At 50.7% G+C, this 22993-nt stretch overlaps 1 protein-coding gene across 10 annotated transcripts in view; it reads left to right on the top strand.

Annotated features, from left to right (window-relative positions):
- CAPZB (capping actin protein of muscle Z-line subunit beta) overlaps positions 1 to 22993 on the top strand; it is a 146531-nt gene that overhangs the window by 98250 nt on the left and 25288 nt on the right. For 8 of the 10 annotated variants that reach the window (XM_032759135.2, XM_032759132.2, XM_032759133.2 and 5 more), the window contains 2 exons: positions 1302 to 1423; positions 8209 to 8322. In XM_032759135.2, the coding sequence (XP_032615026.1) occupies positions 1302 to 1423; positions 8209 to 8322 (236 nt within the window). Of the gene's footprint in view, positions 1 to 1301; positions 1424 to 8208; positions 8323 to 13327; positions 13611 to 22993 lie in introns of those variants that run through there. The other 2 variants (XM_058443806.1, XM_058443805.1) reach the window with 2 other exon arrangements.

The following is a 22993-nucleotide window of genomic DNA, read 5'->3' as shown; positions in this document are numbered from 1 at the left end:
CAGGCCAGGCCGGGGGGCTCACACCTGTAAGCCCAGCACATTGTACACAGGGGTTGGTGGTGTATGTCTGTCTCTTTGGGTACTGTCCCCTGTACAAGAAACAGATCATCTCACCAAGGCCAGAATTTCTGTGAGTTACGAGGCAGGGTTACAGTCCTTCAGTTGTGCTGGGCATTGCTTTCCAAGCTGAGTTCTAAAGCACCCTGGAGGGGCAGCAGAGGAGCCCCATAGAGGCTGGGTGGTCCCTGTGGTGGTGGGACTCCCTGTCCCTGCCTGTCTCTTGGATGGCAGCAAGGGCCTTCTGGAAGAACACAGGAACCACTGTTGCTGTCAGCCCATCTGCTGAGCTGCTCTGCTGGTGTCTTTGCCATAGGATTGAATTTTTCCATTGGGAAGGGTTATTGGTGCAACTGGCGGCACTTTCCTGGTAAACGATACGGTGGGGCCCCCATAAACCCAGGCCCGTGAAACAAATAAGTCAGCACATTGAAAAATACAGCGTGGAAGTGACTCAAGCCTGAAGGAATCCATTTCCGAAAGTGCTGCCATCCCTTTCTGGAATATTTTGGTAGAAATTGATGTTTGAGTTGGGAGGAGGAGGCCAGTGGCCTGGTTACTTGCAGAGCCTTGTGTCAGAGGTGCAACATTGGCCCAGAGTTTGAGTCCTGCCAGCCCCCTACCGCGGGGTCATCCTTCTCGGTGAGGCGGCCCCCTGGCGGGTCAGCCGGAGGTGAGCCCACTGGGGCTCTGTGCTGTGGGAGCCGGGGTGAAGCTCTCTTTGCAGCAGATAGAGTTGACTCTACAAGCCAACTGGTAACACTTGGCTAGGGGCCTGGAAAGTACTGGAGACTCCACCCAGCATGGGAGCCTGTGGGAGTTCCCGGCACGGACGAGTTTTTCTACTCTGAGTTCTTTAGATTCCTGTGTATTTGAAATGTTTACCTTCTTCTCGGGACTTCAGCTTGTACTTTGCCCACCAGAGACCAATACCAAGCACATACACACTTAAATTTACTAGGCCACCCTGGTGACCAGGTAATTAAAGCTGCACACAGTTTTTGGAAGGAAGACTGCATTAGAAATCACGCTCCACTGTAATTCAAGAATGGGTTTCTTTATAGAGGGACACAGTTGGTGTCAGACACATGTGGAAAAGAAAAGAACAGGCCCGTAATTTTGGCTCAGTACCCAGGGCCAGATGTTAAAGGTACTGACCATAATATGGCTGCAGTATTGTTAGCCACCTGAGTTTGGTGTGCTATTTTAACCTGTGTTTCGACCTTGTCATTTCTCTCTGCCAGGTCCCCAGTCTATGTGAGGATCTCCTGTCTTCTGTTGACCAGCCACTGAAAATTGCCAGAGACAAGGTGGTGGGAAAGGATTACCTTTTGTGTGACTACAACAGAGATGGGGACTCCTATAGGTGAGCTCATGCCCCAGGGATGCAGCAGGCACACCAGCAACACACGGGCTGCCGTAGGTGCCTGCTGCAGAGCATGGGGACCTTGGACTTGGGCAGCTGGCAGCCCACCCAGCCTTCCTTCCATTTGTTCCCTGCCCTCCTCTCCTTTCTTCTCTTGTCCTCCCCATTCTTCTCCTCCTTCCATCTGTTATTCCAATCATGCAGCAGAGTGCCACCCACAAGCATGAGATATAGAGCAGTGGACCAAAGGCCCCTTGCCTTCATGGATCTTCCAGTCTAACGGGAGAGGGGCGTTGTTCCCAAAAACAACTGTTCTATTATAATTGCATTCGGTCCTGCAAAGGGCAGCGTACAGGGTGCACATAGGATGGGGACCCCGAGGGCAGGGAGGGTCTCTGTGGTTAAGGGATCTACGAACGCAGCTCTGTCAGATACACAACTCTCTTCTCTCTTTCCTCACCTCGCCCAAGGCTGTAAATAACTAAGTTGACATTAGTCCCTGCCCTGGGTGTCTGATCACCAGGTCTAGCATAGGAGACACATTGGGTAACTGATAACTGTATGTGATTCATACAGCCAGTGCAATGTCTGTTCAGGGTGGGAGGGTAGCACAGAAGAGGCCATGGTCAACTCCAGGAGGACTTCCTGAAGGAGGTGATGTCTGAGCTGGGTTTTAAGGGCATGTAGGAGTTATACCTCTATTTTTTAAGAGTGGGAATCCTTAAACTGGCCCAGTGTTTCCATGATGAATTGCAGTAGTCACTGCCTTGGAGAACGGTAGAGGAACACAGCCTGCTTTAGGTTTATTTGGAGACCACAGAACCAGGGCTGTCTTGAAGCTTAACCCTAATGCTCTCTTTGGAGATGGGGCAAGGCTTCTGGGAAGTCAAAGCAGGAAAAATGATCAGGAGTCAGCTAGTGTGGGCTTCAAACCAGCACCGCTCCCTGTGTCAATGGGACTTTGACAAATCACTTATTGTCGCTGGTCTTTTAGTTTTGTCATCTGTAAAATGGAAATAATAGTATTTGTTTACTCAACAGAATGCTTCCTGAAGAAAATAAAGAGGACAGTGGGAGGGAGGGAGAGGACGAGCAGGCGGGGAAGGCTGTCCCACAGGTGGGAACTGGAGGGTGAAAAGGTCCAGGTCTGGGGAAGAGCCTGCTGGGTGCTGAGGCCCTGAGTGATGAGCTCACCAGGATGGAGCTGGCAGAAGGCCAGAGGTGGAGAAGGCAGTGAGGGAATGGTGGTGGGGGCAGAGATGAGGGAGGAGGCATGGCCAGGGCAGGTCTGGCAGGGTCTTGAAGGCCAGGCTGAGGGTAATAAACGTTAGCCCAGGGTTATTTATTGGAGGGATAAAAGAAGTAACACATGTGAAATGTTGAATGGCACAGACCTTGTCATACATGTAAAAAGTTTAATACTGACTTACAAGAGACTAGACAACAGTTTTATAATCATGTACCTTTCCTAGCTTTAAATGGCAATTAGGTAGAGAATATATTTTGCCCTCCTTCAGACCACAGACTGGAGTTGAAATGGTGAGAAGTGGTGAGATTTAAGGTCACTTTTAAAGGTAGAGCCAGCGGCCTCTGCAGGTGGATGGGGATGGAAGGAGAGGAGGTGGGGTGTGAAGGGTGATCACAAGGCTTTGGACTTGAGCCACTGTTGATTGAGGTGAGGAGGACTCGGGGAGGAGCTGGCATAGGGACACTTTAAGCTTGAGAGGCCCATGAGATCAAAGTGGAGATACCAGGTAGGCTGTGGATGTACCATGTGGAGTTCCAGGAGAGAGGTCTAGGCTGGGGATGTGGCTGCAGATGTCCCAGCATATAGATGGTGATACAGCCCTGAGGCTGATCAAGTTCATCCTTGAAGGGCTCGTTCTATGCCTGGAACTGCTGGTCACAGCATGGCGTCCAGGTGCTGTCCTTCTTGGGAGCATCTTGCTCTGTCGCCCAGGCTAGAGTGCAGTGATGCAAACATGGCCCCCTGCACAGGACCATAGGCATGTACCACCATGCCCGGCTAATTTTTTTTTTTTTTGAGACAGAATCTCACTCTGTTGCCCAGGTTGGAGTGCAGTGGCACTATCTCAGCTCACTGCAACCTCTGTCTCCTGGGTTCAAGCAGATTCTCCTGCCTCAGCCTCCCAAGTAGCTGGGATTACGGGTGTATGCCATCACGCCCAGCTAGTTTTTGTATTTTCAGTGCAGACAGGGTTTCACCACATTGGCCAGGCTGGTCTTGAACTCCTGACCTCAAATGATCCTCCTGCCTTGGCTTCCCAAAATGTTGGGATTATAGGCATGAGCCACTGTGCCCAGCCCCAGCTAATTTTTTTTGACTTTTTCTCTCTCTCTCTCTCTTTTTTTTTTTTTTTTTTGTAGAGATGGGGGGCGCCTCACTTTGTTGCCCAGGCTGGCCTCGAACTCCTAGGTTCAAGCAGTCCTTCCACTTCACCTTCCCAAATTGCTAGAATTACAGGTGTGAGCCACATTGCCCAGCCAGGGAGCCACTGATGAAGTGGGTGGACCAGCCTGAGTGGTCTCACAGACCAGGGAGCAGGCAGGGAGAAGTATTCTTGCCCGGCATGCAGTTCATGGAACGCTTCCTGGAGGAGGTGGTCCTTGAACTGGTCTTGCTTAATCAACATCATTATTATATTTATTATTTCCACCTAAAAACTCCAGTTGACTGTATAAGGCAGCTGTTCTGCGGGAGCTGGTAGAAGGACGGGATCATGTCTAGGTCCGTGGCCAGGCCGGGCTCTGCGGGAGACTTGGTACCTGCAGCCCTTCCAGGTCACCCCTTTGTCCCCCACCTGCATTCCTGAGGCCCCACCACCAGCTCTGGGGGATCTCAGGCCTTCAGAGAGGAGCTCGGGGTGTGGAGGCAGAAAGTATGTCTTTCCTGTCTCCTCTTCTCGATATGAAACTTCAAGGTCTTCTGATTCTCTCCACAGATTTCCATCCTGACTGTGTTTGATGGTTTGCTTAAATAAGATCCTTATGGTGTGACCGTTGCCAGCAGCACCGTTTGAAACCTGTTAGCTGAAACAAAAAGCCTTCTCGGAGGGAAATGAAAGGCCTGACTTTTGAAATCTAAGCATTCCTGTCCATCTGTCTTTTTTCAAATGGCCTCCATTTAAGCTCTTAAATGTGTTCTGAGTGCCCCTTCCACTAAGAATATTCTGGGTAATGTTATGATATTTCCCTCAGCTACAATTACCCTGGCTTCAGGACTAACAGCTTGAAATGCTATCGTCTGTGAGCCAGTAGAAAAGTGAGTTACAGGCTTCTTGCAAATTGCAGGTCCCCAGTCTGCCCGAAAGATGGGCTCTTGTGTCTAATCAGGGTGCCTTGAAATGAACGTCACTTGGGTCGGGTCTTCCCAGCCTACAGGAAGGCGATGGCTGTCATCGAACTGTGGGAATGGTCCTGCGTGTGAGTGTGCTGCAGAGTCTCAAAGGGCTACCCAGGGGAAGGAGGGAATTCAGCTCCACACCCTCAGATTCTTATCCACTCCCCTGGCCAGCAGAAGAACCAAGCCTTGTTTATAGATAAATCATGGCGACAGCATCTTTTCACCTGGATCTTTGTCTCTGAGATCTGATGAGAGGCCTTTGTTGATTTGGTGTTTTTGTTTTTTAGTGCTTAGGTGAGGCTGAGGCAGGAGAATCTGCTTGAACCCAGGAGACAGAGGTTGCAGTGAGCTGAGATCGTGCCACTGCACTCCAACCTGGGCAACAGAGTGAGACTCTGTCTCAAAAAAAAAAAAAAAAATTAGCTGGGCATGGTGGTACATGCCTGTGGTCCTGTGCAGTGGGCCAGGTTTGCATCACTGCACTCCAGCCTGGGCGACAGAGCAAGATGCTCCCAAGAAGCACCTAGACGCTATGCCTGTGACCAGCATAAAAAAGCCAGAAAGCTGCTCCATCTCTTGGTTTGGAGAAGGGAATACCAGCAGAATTCCCCTTTCTTCTTCTCCCGGGCTGTGAGGCTTCAGTCCACCAGCAGCATCCGCTTGGCACTGACTCAGGGCCGGGTACTGGGGACAAGGGCAGGCAGCACAGGCTCTCTGCTCTCAAAGGCCTCTTGCAGTCGAGGGTGAGGGAAGAAGGGCAAGAATATGACAGGCATGAGGATCAACCTCTGTGTGAGAGGGAGTGGCAGGGAGGAGGGAATAGTTGGTTCTGTTGTGGGGGGGGGCGGGTGTAAGAGTTCATTCTTTTTTATTTTTATTTATTTACAACTGTGATTGGACAAGAAGAATTCATTCATTTTTTTTTCTTTCCCCAGGATGCAGTCTTCCTCTGTTGCCCACGCTGGAGTGCAGTGGTGCAATCTCGGCTCACTGCAGCCTCCACCTTCTGGGTTCAAGTGATTCTCCTGCCTCAGCCTCCTGAGTAGCTGGGATTACAGGTGCACGCCACCACACCCAGCTAATTTTTTGTATGTTTAGTAGAGATGGGGTTTCACCATGTTGGCCAGGCTGATCTCAAACTCCTGACCTTGTGATCCTCCCGTCTTGGCCTCCCAAGGTGCTGGGATTACAGATATGAGCCACCGCACCTGGCCAAATTCATTCTTAAAATCATTTTTTTTTTTTAATGAGCATGTAGTTGAGTGCCAGGCACTGTTCTAGGTGCTGAGCAACCCGAAGAGAAGATGACAGAAAAGGCTCTTGCCCCCTCCTAGCTGAGGTTCTAGAGTGAGCTGTCTACATTCAAATTGATTCCCATTAAATTAAGAATTTGGTCTCTTGGTCATACTGGTCACATTGTAAGTATGCAAGTAGCTACACATGGCTAGTGACTTGTTTTGGACAGCAGAGATTTAGAACATCTCCATCGTTTCAGGAAGTTCTGTTGGGCAGCCCCGTTTCAGAGGGAGGAGCGACAGGCTACAAGAACTGACAGGTTAGCCCACGCTTGGCTTCTCAGGAGAACTGAGGCATCGATTGTGGGCGGCATGCCTGTCTTCCCAGGCATATGGGGTCCCAACTTGTTGACAGTTTCCTTCCCATGGTGTGCGAATGAAAGCTGGTGTGTGACCATGAAAGCTGGCTGGTGGTCATGGGGCAGCAGGGGGTATCTCACCCCATTCTTGCAAAGTCTCTACCAAAGCTGCAGTGAGCAGCAGAAAGTGGTCGGCTTGGAAACAAGGATTTCCAAAGGCTCCTTCTGCTTGGAGGTGATCAGGAGTTAACGCCTGCTTGGAAACTCTTTGGGGACACCAAGCACAGCAACTCTTCCCCTACATACCGTTTGTGAACCAGCCTCTGAGAAAGCTGCCTGTGGGTGGCTGGTGGAAGAGGCCACCCAGCTTGTTCTGGTTCCACACTCCATGATCTACTGATGTAGGTGCCTGGTGGAGCATCACTTACCAAGAAGAAAGATGTCTGTGTGCAGAATTCGTTAAAACTGGGGTTTGGAGGATGATGAGCATACTTTCTTTTTCCTTAACATGCATTCCACATCACAATGATGTGGTCAGGAGGGGATGTGGAAAAGGCAGGGTGGGTCTCTGACAGTGGAAACACGGAGGCGTTTAGACCAAGAGTGTGAAGGACTTTTTCTGAATTCCATGTTGTCTTCTCTGTCTTTTCATTCCTCTCTCACCTTTTTAATTCTACTACTTTCTCTGAACACTCGGCCCTCTGAACCCCACCTGCAGGAATTAATGAGTAGATCTTTCCCTTATAACCCCCTTTCCAGTTCTCTGTGTGATTAAATGCTTTCCTGATGTGGCAAAATACATTTCAAGAAATAGAGCAAGTGTTTGGGGCTGCAAAAAACTGGTTCTCATTACTTAGCAGTCTTTATATGTGTGCATAGCCCTTGAATGTTGGAAAAGCTATCCTCTGTTCATGTGGAGAACCTGATTGCTCAGGTTTTCTGATGTAATCAGCATTTCCCTGTGGAGCTGTGTCTCTTGCCTGCCTCTGTAACTGACAGCTCTCTTCTAAACGCTTACTGTGTAAGAAGGTCTTAAAGTTTATCTAGAGCCTCCAGCAAGTCAGGGAGGAGAGAGGGGCATCTGTTGAACTATAAGGTGGTGAACACATGGCCGGGCATGGTGGCTCACACCTATAATCCCAGCACTTTGGGAGGCTGAGGCAGGCAGATCACTTGAGGCCAGGAGTTTGAGACCAGCCTGGCCGACATGGCCAAACTCTGTCTCTACTAAAAATACAAAAAATTAGCCGGGCCTGGTGGCTTGCACCTGTAATTCCAACTACTCAGGAGGCTGAGGCACGAGAATCGCTTGAACCCAGGAGGCGGAGGTTGTGGTGAGCCAAGATCGCGCCACTGCACTCCAGCCTGGGTGACAGAGCGAGACTCTTAAAAAAAAAATTGATGGTGAACACAAAACTGAGAAAGTGGGTAGGAAAGAACTAGCATTTGTTGAACACTGACAGTCTGGCAAGCTCTGGGCTGGGCGCTTGATCTGCTTGTCTCATTTCTCATGACAGCCCTGTGTGCGGAGCAAGTAGCAGCCGCATTTTACACAGGAGAAAAGTGAGGCTCAGGGAGTTGGGACACTTGCTGAGCATTCACAGCCAGTGAGAGGTGGAGCACGGGCGTGTGCCCCAGTCTGCCCACATCAGAGCCCTTGTTCTCCAAACCTCCAGAAAGCCCTGTTTGTTGCCAGGACCCAGAAAAATCTTCGCTGGAGTTAGCGGCTTTGCCTCCGAGATTTCAGATAGCCAGGGCTCAGGCTCCCTGCTCACTGACCATGTCTTCATGGAACGATTCATGGTATATACTTTTCCTTCCCTCCAGGTCACCATGGAGTAACAAGTATGACCCTCCCTTGGAGGATGGGGCCATGCCGTCAGCTCGGCTGAGAAAGCTGGAGGTGGAAGCCAACAATGCCTTTGACCAGTATCGAGACCTGTGAGTCACTTTCTCCTGTTGCACTTTTGCTCTTGTGATTTTTGAGAGGTAAATCCTAAGTGGCAGTGTTCTATCTGGAATCTGTTACCCGGCCAAGCATTCTCCCTTGAATCTGTTACCTGGCTCACCTAACTAAAACTGGGAGCCGCCCATAGCAGGATGCAGGGCACTTGTTTGGTGGTTGGGTTGGTTATGAGATGACTTGGTCATAGAATGCTACCAGACTTCACTGTGTGCTGTTCCCCTGCATCATGGATTCATAATAACAGCAGGTACCACTGGTACAGCGCCTACTGTGTGTAAGAAACAGTGCCAGGTATTTCTACATAGCATCTCAAATCCTCACAAACATAGCTAGTTTAGTCCTCGTTTCTCAGATTAAGAAATTAAGACACAGATTAAAGTATTTGTCCACAGCAAGGGGTAGAGCCAGGAATTAAAGTCAGGCCTGTTTATCTCGAAAGGCCCCTATGGATTTTTTGCCATACCACAGGCTCAGTTCTGACCTGGAGCTCAGGGACCTCTGCCTCCAGCTGCTCCCAGGCCAAGATGAGTGCAGTCCTTACAGGGCAGGAGCAGAGCAGCAAACACCTTCTGAATCCTGAGTTGTTTGTGGCCTCGGCACCTGCCTTAAAAAGCATTTTGCTAGATCTGTTGAGATTTCTTCCTGCTCCATCTAATCCTGCCTCCCAGCACCGCAGCACCAACATGTCACTTAATTGTTCAGGCTTACAAGGAAGGGCTCCAGAGAAAGTTAGCCATAATCAACAGAATCTCATTTATAATTAAGCTTTATACTGAAAATACAGCAAAACTGTGAAATAGGCAATACTAATTCAAGTTGGCAGACTTTTTTCTGTCAAGAACCAGATCCTAAACGTTTTAGGCTTTGCAGGCCACATAAGGTCTCTGTTGCTGCTGCTTGGTTTGTTTTCTGTTGAACCTTTAAAATGCAAAATTCACCTCTTGAGCTTTGAGGTGGGTGGGGCTTGGCCCCCAGTCTGTAGTTCGCCCACCCCTGGCCTAGGATGTAGGCAAGAAAATGGACATAAGAAAAGGAATCATCCAAACAGTGTCAAAAAGCTGGTGCTGCCCTACTTAGTGTATTTTCACTTTGCAAGTATTTGGAGTGGCTGTGTAGTTCATAGCAGCTTGCTGTAACACATAAAGAATTTCTGGCAGGCACAGTGGCTCACACCTGTAATCCCAGCACTTTGGGAGGCCAAGGCGGGCAGATGGCTTGAGCCCAAGAGTTTGAGACCAGCCTGGGCAACATGGTGAAACCCCATCTCTACAAAAAAAAAAAAAAAAAAAATTCACTGGGTATAGTGGCATGCAACTGTAGTCCCAGCTACTTGGTAGGCTGAAGTGGGAGGACCACATGAGCTCAAGAGTTTGAGGCTGCAGTAGTAGCTGTAAGGGCACCACTGCACTTTAGCCTGGGTGACAGAGTGAGATCCTGCTTCAAAAAATTAAAAAGTTTCTTTTAGAAGTTGATTTGGGAGGAAAAGTGATACTTTCAATATCTGACACACAAACAGAAAACCCATAGCACTTAGCAGAATGAAATACACAAGCACAGATCTAAGGAAGACAGGAATAAAGGGCCCTAAACATTTCAGTGTCCTTGAAATGCATCAATGTGTAATACAGCCTTATCTTCAGTATCTATTATGTACGAATATTTTATATACATTATCTTTACTCCTTAACAAGAACCTCTGGGGAAGATGATTTTGTTCCCCCTTTTACAAATGAGACCAAGGTTCCAAGAGGTTAAATGACTCACACTAGACCACAGGACATGGAGGTGAAAAGCTAGGATTTGAACCCATATTTGTCTGAATTCCCACAAATTGTTGATTTTTCACAGTTAAAATAGGCTTCAGTCTTTAAAGGTTCTTACATCTACAACTTTTTTCCTATTGTGGAATAGCTCCTTCCCCAGTGCTACTGAAAAGCTGACTCATTGCTCTATGGTAGTTTACTTGTAATTGTTTTTTTTTTTTTTGAGATGGAGTCTCGCTCTGTTGCCCAGGCTGGAGTGCAGTGGCGCAGTCTCAGCTCACTGCAAGCTCCGCCTCCCGGGTTCATGCCATTCTCCTGCCTCAGCCTCTCCGAGTAGCTGGGCCTACAGGTGTCTGCCACCACGCCCGGCTAATTTTTTTGTATTTTTAGTAGAGACGGAGTTTCACCGTGGTCTCGATCTCCTGACCTCATGATCCACCTGCCTCGGCCTCCCAAAGTGCTGGGATTACAAGCGTGAGCCGCCGCACCCGGCCTGTAATTGTTTTTTACTATCTTCTTTTACCTGCCCATTTGGTAAGAAGCCAATCCATCTATTAAACAGGAATGCCCAAGTAGAATCTGTTTAATATTAAAGTGATAATACTGGTATTATCGATGGTGATGATAACAGTTACCAGTGGCCATGCAAATGGGCCTTCAGGTGTTCTCTGTCTCATTCGGTCTTCACAAGAACACATGAGGGAGGGTTATCCCCCTCTTACAAACAAGCTGACAGATCAGAAAGGTGATATAACTTACCCAGGTTCACAGAGCTAGTAAGTGGTGGAACTGGGATATCAAACCATCCTTATCCAGCTCCAGAGTCCAACGTCGATTTATTACTCAGCAGACATTTGAGTGCCTCCCATGAGCTGTGTGCTCGCTGTACCAGGGATGCAGCTCGTACGTGGTAAATGAGACCCCTGCCCTCACCACACTCCATTGTGGAAAAACAAACAGTGGACAAGTGAACAAGTCATTGCTGCTGGTAATAACAGGGAGCAGCTGACTTGTTATGTAGAGTGGCCCATGAGGCCTCTTGAGGAGACACTTGACTGAGGTCTGACATTGAGGAAGCCAGCCAGGCAGGGGGGCTGGTTGTGCCAGGGTCTCCAAGGCAGGGGCAAACTCACCTGTCTAAGGGCCCTGAGACTGGTGCCTCTTAATGTGCACACACAACTATCAACCAGCAAGTGCACACCCTCTGCCTCTTTTAAATTGGAAGTCAATTTGAAAGAGATTTGGGCAAAATTGGCCCCTTTTATATGTAAGCTTCTCGGGAGCCATCTCAGGATACTCCAGGAATACAGCCTGCCCTTTCAGCTAAGTTTGAAGGTGGAAGTGGAAAGTTCCCCCTTGAAAGTGTTTGCTAGATTTTCCCCCAGCTTGGGGAGCTAACGTGCCATGCATGCCATCCCCTAAGCCTGAGGAAGTTGCCTGGCCTCATCCCTTCTGTTCTATGCGGAGGCTGTACTCTGGCTGATTACTGGGCTGCATGTTGAGATATGGAGGTGGGGGAATTCTGATTCTTTATGAGACTTAAGTGTTCATGTTGTTACTCCCTTAATAAAGTGATTCAGATGTGTTGCCTTACTTCGCCATTTAGGGCCAGCCTTGGGGAAGAGCCCAGTTTCATCTTGGACTTCTGCTTCCCTTGTTCTCCCTTCCCATCTCATCGTTCACATATGTAATGATACGTGGTGCATGCTTCTGCAGGGGTTTTTTTGGCCTGTTATCATGAGAATTTCCCTATTATTATTAAAACTCTTCAGAATAATCATTGAATCCTTACAGTGACTATAGGACAAGTGAGAGTTATTCCATTCCTCAGCTGATGAAGCTGAGGCTCAGATAAGTACTCAAGCTGGTTAACACAGCTAGAAAACCACGGGAGCCGGGAGTCATAGCTAAGGCCTCACTCTTCATGCTGCCTCTGGTGAAGGCTTTCCCTTCCCTGGGAAATGTGTATTTGCAAGGTGGCTTTTGATTTCTGTGTGCCTTTGACTTGCCTACACACTCCTCTCTGAAGGTAAACTGACTCGGGGGAGTTGAAAGGTGACAAGACAGCATCCTGCCCCCAGTTGGGGGTCGAACTGGATAACCCAGACCCCGAGGGTCTGCAACAGTGTGTAGTGGGATCCAGGCTGTGCCGTTCTGTTCCCAGCACCTCGGGAGGAAGGAGGAGAGTGGCCCCACAGGAGAGGCAGGAGGCCCTTCCTTCCCTTGCATGTGCAGGGGCAGTGGGGCCAGGCTCTTCCTGGGTGACAGGGACCGCAGACCACCAAAGGGACAGCAGTTGGAGCTGTCATCTGGGATACCAGAGACATGAATTTTGACTCACCCAGTGCCATCGGAGTGTGCTGAGGAGCTCTCTCTCCTGGGACCACATGCGAGGAACGTTTTCCCAGCTGAACCACATGTGACGAACCAACCCATTTATAGTCTAAAAATTATGAGAACGAGTCTCGTTTTTTTCTTTTTTAAAAACATCTTGGTCCATTGCGGTACATTGCTCATCTCCAGAAGTTCCCATTCCCAGAGTGCCCTGCGTGGCTGTTGGTGGCCACATGAGTGACCACAGCAGGCCCTGGAATGCAAGCTCTTTTCCCCATGGCTTTGGAGCAGAGGAGAGTCAGCTGGGTGGCCTTGTCTCCTGAGGGGCATTGGCCAGGGTCACACTCGGTTTTCTAGGGACCAGGCTGTTCCATGGGGTGGAGAGGCAGTAGGCCATCCCTTTCTCTTCATCTTTCATCCACCCCTTCCCCATACAAACGCTTTCTCACAGAAAAACTTGTTTGTTGTCCCGTGAGCAAGGCCACAGCTCTCCCACTCTCCCACCTGTCTTCTGTTCAGGTTGGCAGATGGGTTCAGGCAAGGGTCATTCTGAGAGGAGACCTCCACCCTGTGCTCCCATCTGCTGGCTTGGTCACCCTGAGCTGCTGCCTGAGGGGCCAGGAAAGTGGCTGGTGTCCCTGGCCTGGTGAGAGATGGCTGGAGCCTCAGCCAGACCCACCCTGCCAGGAGAAAAGGGGAGTGGCTGGAGAAGCCACCCCTTGAGAGCAGGCTGGGCTCGCCCTTGTGCCCAGGAGGGCTGCACAGGTGCAGCTGCCACTTTCAGGCCACACACTTCAAGCTAGAGCTTGGCCTGCGCCCCTGGTGGTTGGGGGTTGGAAGAGCAGACCGTGTTGACAGGGTCTTTAATTCACAACGATTCCAGGTGCTTCTGAATTCTTGGATCCTGATGAATCGCAGTTAGGACTATGTTTGGCTTGAGCTCCAGCCTCATGACCACCAGACCCATCAAATGACCGAGAGCTGCCAGGCTCCTGCCACGTTGGAGCTCAGAATCCTCCCGTGGGGACACCGTGCTGCAGCCAGCTTCCAGGGAGCTGCTTCTTTTATGGCCTAAAAAGTCTCTTGATGCTGGAAAGGTCACATTGGACTTTGCTCACATAGAGATTTGACCAAAAAAAAAGGAATAAAGAGGCCTCGGATACCCTGTCCTGCCCATGTTCCTGCCCCCGCCGTCCCCTGCTGGCTCATGCCAGAAGACTGGACTTGCCATCCGTGGGCATGTTTGTTGTTGGCTGACGTAGCACCCACAGGCACTGGCCGTGTGTGTGCCACAGTCTGGAACGAGGTCCCTGCCTCCCCACCCATTAGCCCATTAGCTTTGTCCTTACTCCTTGAGGCCCTGCTTAAAAAGATTAATGGAGCTTTGGGAGGCTGAGGCAGGAGGATTGCTTGAGGCCAGGAGCTCGAGACCAGCCTGGGCGACATAGCAAGACCCTGTACCTCCAAAAAATAAAATATAAACATTAGGCATAGAGGCACACACACACATAAGCCTAACTACTCAGCTGAGGTAAGAGGATTGCTTGAGCCTAGGAGTTCAAGGCTACAGTGAGCTATAGTCATGCCATCATACACCCAGCCTGGGTGACAGAGTGAGTCCTTGTCTCTGGAAAAAAAAAAAGAAAACTAAAAAAAAATATGTGAAAGGAGACATTGGTAAAGAGATAGGCTTTGAGGGTCCAGAGACCTAGAGCATGATCCAGGCAGCCCACGGGCCACACCAGCCTCTTCAGATAGCGGAACTTACCGTCTCCCCAGAGGCTCCCTCTGCCACCGGAGAGAAAAATCTTCTTCACTGGATCCTGAGGGAAAGACGTGGATTCTGTCTTCAGGCTCTGGGCTTTGATCCCTGGCTCTGTAAAGGCTCTGACTTTGTAGGGATTGGATTTAATCATCAGCACATGGAATCAATGTCAGAATGATGGAGCTGGGCCAGGGGAAGGGTTGACCAGCAGGCCTTTCTGGCTTGTAACTCCTTGGAGATGTGGCAGCCCTCTCCCCTGTGGATTGAAAGGGCCAGCGGTTGGGAGCGTGACTCCTTCAGGTGGGCAAAAGGCGAATAGGGGTGCAGGGGGCCGGGCCGTGTGTCCCCACGGCTCCCTCTGAAGTCCACTAGCTCCTGGCTTGCCCTGCCTCTGCTGGGTCCCTGTGGCACTCTCACATCCAGGTCCGTTCCATACTGATGATTCCCTTCTCTGCCATCCTCAAGGGCAGAAAGATCATAGTAGTACTTTCCCTAGGAGAGTAACTGTCAAGCCGTTGTTGATAGCACTACCCAAACAGCCTTGTTTTTAGATGAAAAGAGCCAGTTTGCACAAATGCTTAGGAGATGACAAGCACATTTTGCTGGCATGCTGGGGCCAGGTGAGGGTATTACCTGCTCTCAAGTCACCTTCATTTTCATCACTTCCTCTCCCCAGCCAGCCCACCCACCTGGTCCCCAACATTTAGGCTTTTCTCTCTACCAAGCCCCAGGATGGTTTTCTGCCTGTAATTGGTAGGCCTGGCTCATCCAGGGGATGTCACGAGAACTGAGCACCAAAGCAGAGGGAAAGACAGCGGAGCGGGCCGACTCCTGGGCAGCTGGCTGGGAGGATCATTTGACACTCTTTCTCGGCAGAGCCGACTCTGCTTTCTTAGGTCCAGGCCTAGTCTAGCTCATCAGTCACAAAACCTCATCTTTTGACCTAAGTGATCTTTCTTGGGAGAGACTTAGAAGTGGAGACTTTGCTGTAGGTCAGGCACTGGCAGCTGTCAGAGGAACATCTTGCTGGTGTGAGCAACCAGTGGGCTGTCATGAACCCCAAGATTAACACTTCGATTTTTCAGGTTCCTGGAGAAGACAGGAAACCTTCCCTGCTCGAGCTTTCACATCAAGTCTGGCCCTGGCCTGTGTCGGCCCCGGGTTCTGCCTGGGACCAGATGTTCTGACCAAAGGGCTGGCACTGCCTTCTTCCAAAGATGATTACTCCCATCTGCACCAGACATCTTGCCCCATGCTCTGAAGTTCTTGGCTCTTGGCTTGGAGCAGATAATACCTTCAAACATGCGGTTGCAATTTATTGGCCTTATAAGTTAATTTTAGTGGGTGTGCAATTGATTGAAATCAAAGCCTAATGAAGGCCAGAGTCTGGGGGGTGGAGGAGCAGGGTGGGAGGGTATTTTGTGTTCTTCCTTGCTTCAGTTCTGAGATAATCTTCAAAAGCTTTAATTAGCTTTTCCAATCAGCCCTCCTTGTCTGGAAGAAGTTTATAGAGTGAAACAAGGCTGGCGTCCCCATGGCAGTCCCAGGGCCCAAGGGCCTCTCCAGGAGTGGAGCAGCCAGGAGTTTGGTGGATGGGTGCCCTCCCCCCAACCCCGGCTCCCGCTCCCGCTCCCGCTCTGGTCCAGCCTCCTCAGCACCTGTCCCCTCTCTGGGCCATTTCAGAACTGCAGTCGTTCCTGCTCCTTCCCGCCATTTCGTGTTTGAGGAACATTGGCCCAGGAAGGGCAGGACGTCCACATTCACATGTGAGAAATGTTTACACCTGATTTCCGGGGTCCTTGAAACTGCAGGTTCCCAGCCCCGGACCCCTCAGGGCACCCCTTCCTGGGGATGTGAGCATGGAGGAACTGCGGGCAATATGGGGAGATTTTCCAGGGAAATAGTGCAGAAGTGTGAGCGGGCAACTGAGGTGCTGGGGGGCTTCCCAGGCAGAAGGCACCACCACCTCCCGCCAAAAGCCTCTGACCCTCACCACGGCATCTGAGGCCTGGCCAAGGAGTGGAGAGGACCTTGGCTTTAAAGAGCTTTGGACTGGATTCTCTATTTGTCTTTTCTTGCTGACTGACTGTGGGTGAGTGAGTTAACCTCTCTGAGCCTCCATTTCCTTACCCATCCTGCCGGCTGAGGTGTCACTCAGTGACACACTGTGCCTCAGGCCCCTGCCGCACTCACGCCTTGCGTCCACCCAGCACCTTCCAGGCTGCTGGGTGACAGGGCTCTTTTAATTGTGCAGCAGGTATCTGTATGTGCATCTTACATTCTGTGCGTTTATGATCACGGATATGGGGCCTTTTGGGTGGTGGACCTGGTGGGGTAACAGGCTTCGTGATCATGCGAGAAGGCTGTAGTTTCGGGATGGGGCTCTTCCACCACCTCCCACAGCGAGGCCTCCAGGAAATCTCTGTCTCAAAAATGGAATTAATGATTCCCGCTCAGTCCACATCATCAGGGTGCAGTGAGGCTGAACAGAGATGCTGATAGTGCCCGTCTGCGGTAGCTGGAGAGAGAATCCTTGGGATTGGTCACCAGGTCCTTACTGAGAACCTGCCGGGGATGATGTCATGCTCCCAGGGTCAGTGGCAAATGCATCAGGCCCAGTCCCTCCCTCACGGGGCCCATGTTTCAACACAGAAACAAGTCAACAGATGAACACAGTACTTGTATGGTTTGATAAACACTGCAAAGGAACGAGAGCTGGGTCCTGCGGTGGGGAAGAGCAAAGGGTGTGGATGTTAGGGAAGGCTCTGAGAAAGGAACTGTGGGTCAGTTACAGGGGGGTTGCCCTTGAGTGGAAAGAGCTAACAGAGCTGGCCTGAGACTGCTGTCCCTCGGAGGCCTGCTTGCCAGCTTAGCCTGCGGCTGGGATCTGGGAACTTGGGTTTTGGGAGGGCTCTCACCACTCCCTGATAAGAGTGACTTCCGACGCCTGAACTGTGTGCAAACATTATGGCCTTCCTTCTTCTTTCCTTGTGGGCATCTGAAATTTCACTGTGTGCTAGGTAGAGGATGCTTAGCAGTACAGCCCTGGGCACTGAGTCCCTGTCGTGCTTCCCCAGTAGACAGTACTTCACACATGCCATCAAGCCCATCCTTGGGGGAGTGTATCACGTCCTGTGTGACATCATGGAGCAGGATGTTGAAAGCTAGTGCCTGGTTTCTCAGGACTCCAGCCCCTGCGCCTTCTCCCTCGGCCTCCTTTGCTCTGTTCCCTTCAATAACCCTTGGCCCCAAGGGCAACTTTGTGCCATGTTCTATGAGTCCTTGTAGCGAATTATGGAGCCTCGGGTGGTCTGGGGATCCTGGGCACAGCCCTGTACCGTGGTAGGGGAGGACAAGGACAGTGCCCTGAGCAGTGGGAACCGCCTGGGCCACGCCCTGAAGGGATTCCCAGTGGTCGTGGGCAGTGAGTGGAGGCCGGAACAAGACAGGGCAGTGGGGAGAGGCGCACAGGCCTGTGGGGCGCGGGCTCTGGGTGTCATTCTGGGAGCCTTGGGAAGGGTCTGGAAGGTTCCAAGGGTTAGGATAGCTCTGATGTGCGTCCTAAGAAGTTCCTCGGAAGTAGTGTGGAGGCTGGATTGGAGAGGCCAGGAGCGGGAAGGGCCTGACAGCTCAGCTAGAGTGGAGGGCTGCTTCCCTTGCTCTGGCTGAGTGAACTCTGCAGTTCCAGGTGCCCCGGGGGCTTTTTCCACCGCTGGAAACGGCCAGACCTGCGGAGTCAGAGTCCCACTGGGAGGTGGGCAGAGTGAGGGGAATAATGGAGAATGCTTAGGAACGTCCTGGAGCTGCAGGGATGGTTTGGTTAGGGACATCCCCCCTTCACTTCCCGTCCCTTCAGTGAGGTCTGTGTTCTCATTTCCTTGCCTAGAGGTAGGACCTTTCCCCAGAGGGATCCTGTGACGGGCACCACTTGCCACTCATCTTGCACTCGGGACAGCAGGGTGGAGCCAGGCCGTCTCTGGCTTCTGGCATGTCCACAGTGTAATTAGCACTTGGGTTTGAACATGTTTGTGTCTTCAGCCATGTGCGCACAGTGCCTCTGAGAACCCGCCCTGCCTGCTATGGGGACACTGGCTTGCCACTGCCTGGGGCTTGTGAGAAAGTGCCAGAAGCACTTAATGGGGAAACCCAAGCCTACCTCTATTGTGTTGTTTTCACAGAGCAGAGAGAAAGGTCTGGAGAAAACTCACAGCTTTGAGGGGGTAGAGCTGAGCCTGCTTCCTGCTCTCGCAGTGCATTTCAGCTCTTTTGTGACCACTGCTCCTAGTGGGGGTGTCTGCTACAGTTATCAAGCCCCTAAAGAGTGGGTCTAGACAGGCTTGCAGGTTGCCCCCTGTCCTGGGGTCCCCTTTCATCTGGCATCCTAAGGCTGCAAGCCAGTGTCTGGTCGCTTGGCATGTGCAGTCGATTTTCATCTGCTGAAAGAAAGTTAAATGGAAAACAGGAGTGTGCAGAAAACAAGTTTGCTTATAAACATGATCCCCGCGTCAGCATCAGGGACTCTCATGCCTCCAGAATTCTTGGGTTCCTCTAACCAGATGGCACACAGTCACTGTTTGGTTTGGGCCATTGCACATGTTGGAGTGAAACCCCGCTGCTGGAAGCAGGGACCAGCTCCCTCCCTTGGTCAAGCCCCCCCATCCTGCCAGAGACCCTGCACTCCCCTCACTGAGATGTTTCCCAGGCTTCCGTGATGGAAAACTCTTTGTGCAATTATCAAGAATAGGTGGGGTGGGGCACAGTGGCTCACACCTGTAATCTCAGTGTCTGGGGGCTGAGGTGGGAGCATCACTTGAGCCCAGAAGGTGGAGGCTGCAGTGAACTGTGATCCCACCACCACACTCCTGCCTGTGTGACAGAGACCCTGTGTCTAATTAAAAAAAAAAAAAAAAGCATTCTTGCAGTGACCCAGCCAGCAGCCCCAGCTGCCTCACTGACAGAGAACCCTCCCAAATCCCCGGTACAGGTTGCTCAGGGCATGTCGGGCTCTTTAATCTGACTCTTTTTTTTTTTTTTTTTTTTTTTTATTTTAAGAAAAACAAAAAATGGAGACGGGGGTGTCTCACTCTGTTGCCCAGGCTGGTCTCAAACTCCTGGCCTCAAGTGATCCTCCCATCTTGGCCTCCCAAAGTGCTAGGATTACAGGTGTGAGCCACCACACTTGGCCTGACTTTCTTCTCTTTGGGGCAGCTTTGTGTTCAGTGGTGTGGCTTCATACGTGCATCTAACCTACTGGCTGACCCTGTTCTGTCTGCCTGCACTCCATCCCACCACAGCTGGCATGTCTCAGGATGGCCAGGCAGCCTGGCATGGGGCAGAATATGGGCACTGGGGCCAGCCAAGCCTGACATCTCCTCCCAGATCCCTGCTTCTCAGCCCGTGACTTGGGCACGTTCCTTATCTGCCTGGGTTACAGTTTTCTTAACTGTAAAAAAAAGATATGCAAAGCCCCTGACACAGAATGAGTTCTCAACAATGGCAGCTTTGGATGAGAGTGATGACTTGGAAGCCCAGAAAGTCCTGACTGTTGACGGCTCCTGAGGTAGCTCCATGGGGCCAGCAGTGTTTTCACAAGTAGTCCAGAGGGCAGAAGACAGTCGCAGTGGTGCCAACTGTGGACAGTTTGGTCAGGTCCCAAAACCAGATCCCAGAGCCAGATAGCCGGCCCCTGCAGCGGCACCGTTGTTTCCAGAGAGGCCTTCATTATTTCTCTTTAAGTAAAAAAATAAAAGTCTCGTAAAAGAGAGGCTCTAAAGCACGGCAGCCGCAGTCCAGATGTGCCTTCTAAGTGCAACTGGCATTAAAGTCGCACATGCCTAAGCTGATTGGTATGTTGTCTCGGGGGATTGTTGCACCTGTGTGTACTGGAAGGAATTTCCGCTGAATACCTGCCCCGTGTCCATGGGCGGCCTCTGGGCCGTGTTCCCTAAACTGTGGTGAAAACAGCTGGTCTCAACACACAGACAAGGGTGGTCGAGTTTCAGCATCAGCTCTGGACACGGCCCGCCCAAAGCCAAGTGTTGATCTTTCTCCATTTTGTGTGGAGCCTGTGCCTGTGGGTACGGAACTGCTCCCAGTACGCGGCACTTTGTGTTTCTGACGGATGCTTCCAGGGCAGCTCAGAACACGTCGAGGTTGCCTTCTTCTCCCCTCTGCTCAGAAAGTAAGAAAAACCAGCAGCCTCCACTTGTTGAGTGCTTGCTCTGCCAGGTGCCATGGCAAGTGCTTGCCCGTTCATTTTTTTCTTGTAATCTTCCTTATATCTCCTCATGCTTGTTTGCCAGATGCATCTTGAGTGCAGGCTGGTACAACCAGTGTAAGGAAGAGAACCCACACCTCCAGCCCCTCATGTGCCGTCTGCAGCTCTCTGGACTTTGCAACGTTGTGCCCACTGGGCAGCACCCACGCCCATCCATTGGACAGGGGATGTGCTCAGCTTCTTTTCGAAGTTGGCTAGATGGCAGCCAGCAGAGCAAAAAGGAATGTTGGTCTACACCACGAGGAAGGGAGCCAGGTTTTAGATGCCTCTCTGAGCAGAATGGACAGTTTTCCCTTTTTCCTGAGGTGGAGTTGAATTGTCCCCACCTGTGAAGACCAGGTGCCCGTTTTGTTGTAAGGATGTTAAGGATGATCAGAAAAACAAACTATTGCTGATAGCTGGGGATTTTAGTTTCTTTTTTACCCTGGGAGAGAACAAAAAGGCATTGTTTTGGGGCCAGAACCTCAGCTGCCGGGGAATGGCTCTGCCTCTGGGTTTTATTCTCTTCCTCTTTGCCATAAAATCAGTCATGGAGCTTGGGAGTTTCTGTTTGTTTGTTGTTGTTGTTTCTTTTGAGATGGAGTCTCGCTCTTGTTGCCCAGGCTGGAGTGCAGTGGCGCCATCTCAACGCACTATAACCTCTGCCTCCTGGGTTCAAGCAATTCTCCTGTCTCAGCCTCCTGAGTAACTGGTATTACAAGCACCTGCCACCATGCCTGGCTAATTTTTATATTTTTAGTAGAAATGGGATTCACCATGCTGGCCAGGCTGGTCTCGAACTCCTGACCTCAGGTGATCTGCTAGCCTTGGCCTCCCAAAGTGCCGGGATTATAGGCATGAGCCACCGCACCCGGCTGGGAGTTTGTTTGAGCTAATGCCTGTATGACCTTGTCTTTGTCATGACCAAGCACCAGTTAACAGCAAAAAGTGTCCCTCATGACCATTTATTTTATTTATATATATATATTTTTTTTTTTTTTTTTTAGACAGGGTCTCACTATGTTGCCCAGGCTGGTCTTGAACTCCTGGGCTCAAGTGATCCCCCCCACCTTGGCCTCCCAAAGTGCTGGGATTATAGGTGTGAGCCACCGCGCCTGGCCTAAGACCACTTATTTGTCCCAGGTCTTGCTGCTACTCCTTGGTGAGATCCCAGAAGCAGAACACACCATACATGTGACAGGAGAACATAGGGTAGGAGGAGGAAGACTCTCGTGGAATCTTACATGTTGGAGCTGTTTGAGGGCCCAGGTTCCTAGCTTAGCACCAGCTCATAGAGGAATTCTGCTTTTTGCAGTTACATCAACATTTCAAAATTTTTAGTCTGAGCTCTTCAGCCAGCATTCCAGCCAGCCCCACCTCCTGTGTTCCCTTCTACCTCTCCCTCATCAAGGCTGTGGGTGTTTCCATCTTTTTTTTTTTTTGAGACAGAGTTTCACTCTTGTTACTCAGGCTGGAGTGCAATGGCACGATCTCAGCTCACCGCAACCTCTGCCTCCCAGGTTCAAGTGATTCTCCTGCCTCCGCCTCCCAAGTCACTGGGATTACAGGCATGCGCCACCACACACAACTAATTTTGTGTGTTTTTTTAGTAGAGACGGGGCTTCTCCATGTTCGTCAGGCTGGTCTCGAACTCCTGACCTCAGGTGATCTGCCCGCCTCAGCCTCCCTAAGTGCTGGGATTACAGGCGTGAGGCACTGCGCCCAGCTTGGTTTCCATCTTTATACTGACTCCAACATGAAAAAAGTGCCCAGACCAGAGCCCTCCTTCCTAGTGGACCATCAGTTTCTCCACAGAAGCCTTCACTAGAGCCACCAGTGCTCTTTCTGGAAATCCACACGATCTGGAACTCAGTGACATCCTCATTTGCACAGTCTCCTGCTTTCACGTATATTCCTGTGCATAGACTTCGGGGGAAGAGTTGCTTGGATAGAATACAGATCACAACAGACTCGGGATCCCAAAAGAGACGTTGAAATGTTGAAGCCATGTCTATGAGAGTGATCTGTAACAGATTTGAGTGGAAAGTGATATTCTTGGGTCCAGTCTACCAAGTTCTCAAGTCCAGGATGTGAGAGGCATTTTCATGGCAACACATAAGAAAAAATATTCAGCTGTACACGGTGACTTATGCCTATAATCCCAGCACTTTGGGAGGCCGAGGTGGGAAGATTACTTGAGCCCAGGAGTTCAAGACCTGTCTGAGCATAGCGAGACCCTGTCTCTACAAAAAAATTTAAAATTACCCAGGTGTGGTGGCATGCACCTGTAGTCCCAGCTACTCAGGAGGCTGAGGTGGGAGGATCACTTGAGCCCAGAACGTCGAGGCTGCAATGAGCCGTGGTCATGCCATTGCACTCCAACCTGGGCAAGAGAATGAGACCCTGTCTCAAAAAAAGAGAGAAAGAAAAGAAAAAATATTCCATTTGAGATGACTGCAAGTTCAGTATGTGTAGCATGAATTAGGGGTGATTGCTATGAAAGCTAATTTGGTCTTGAGCGCTGGAGG

Source organism: Hylobates moloch, unplaced genomic scaffold (genome assembly GCF_009828535.3).
Source record: "Hylobates moloch isolate HMO894 unplaced genomic scaffold, HMol_V3 SCAFFOLD_9, whole genome shotgun sequence".
Classification (NCBI taxonomy): domain Eukaryota; kingdom Metazoa; phylum Chordata; class Mammalia; order Primates; family Hylobatidae; genus Hylobates; species Hylobates moloch.
This window is presented reverse-complemented; position numbering and strand designations above follow the sequence as displayed.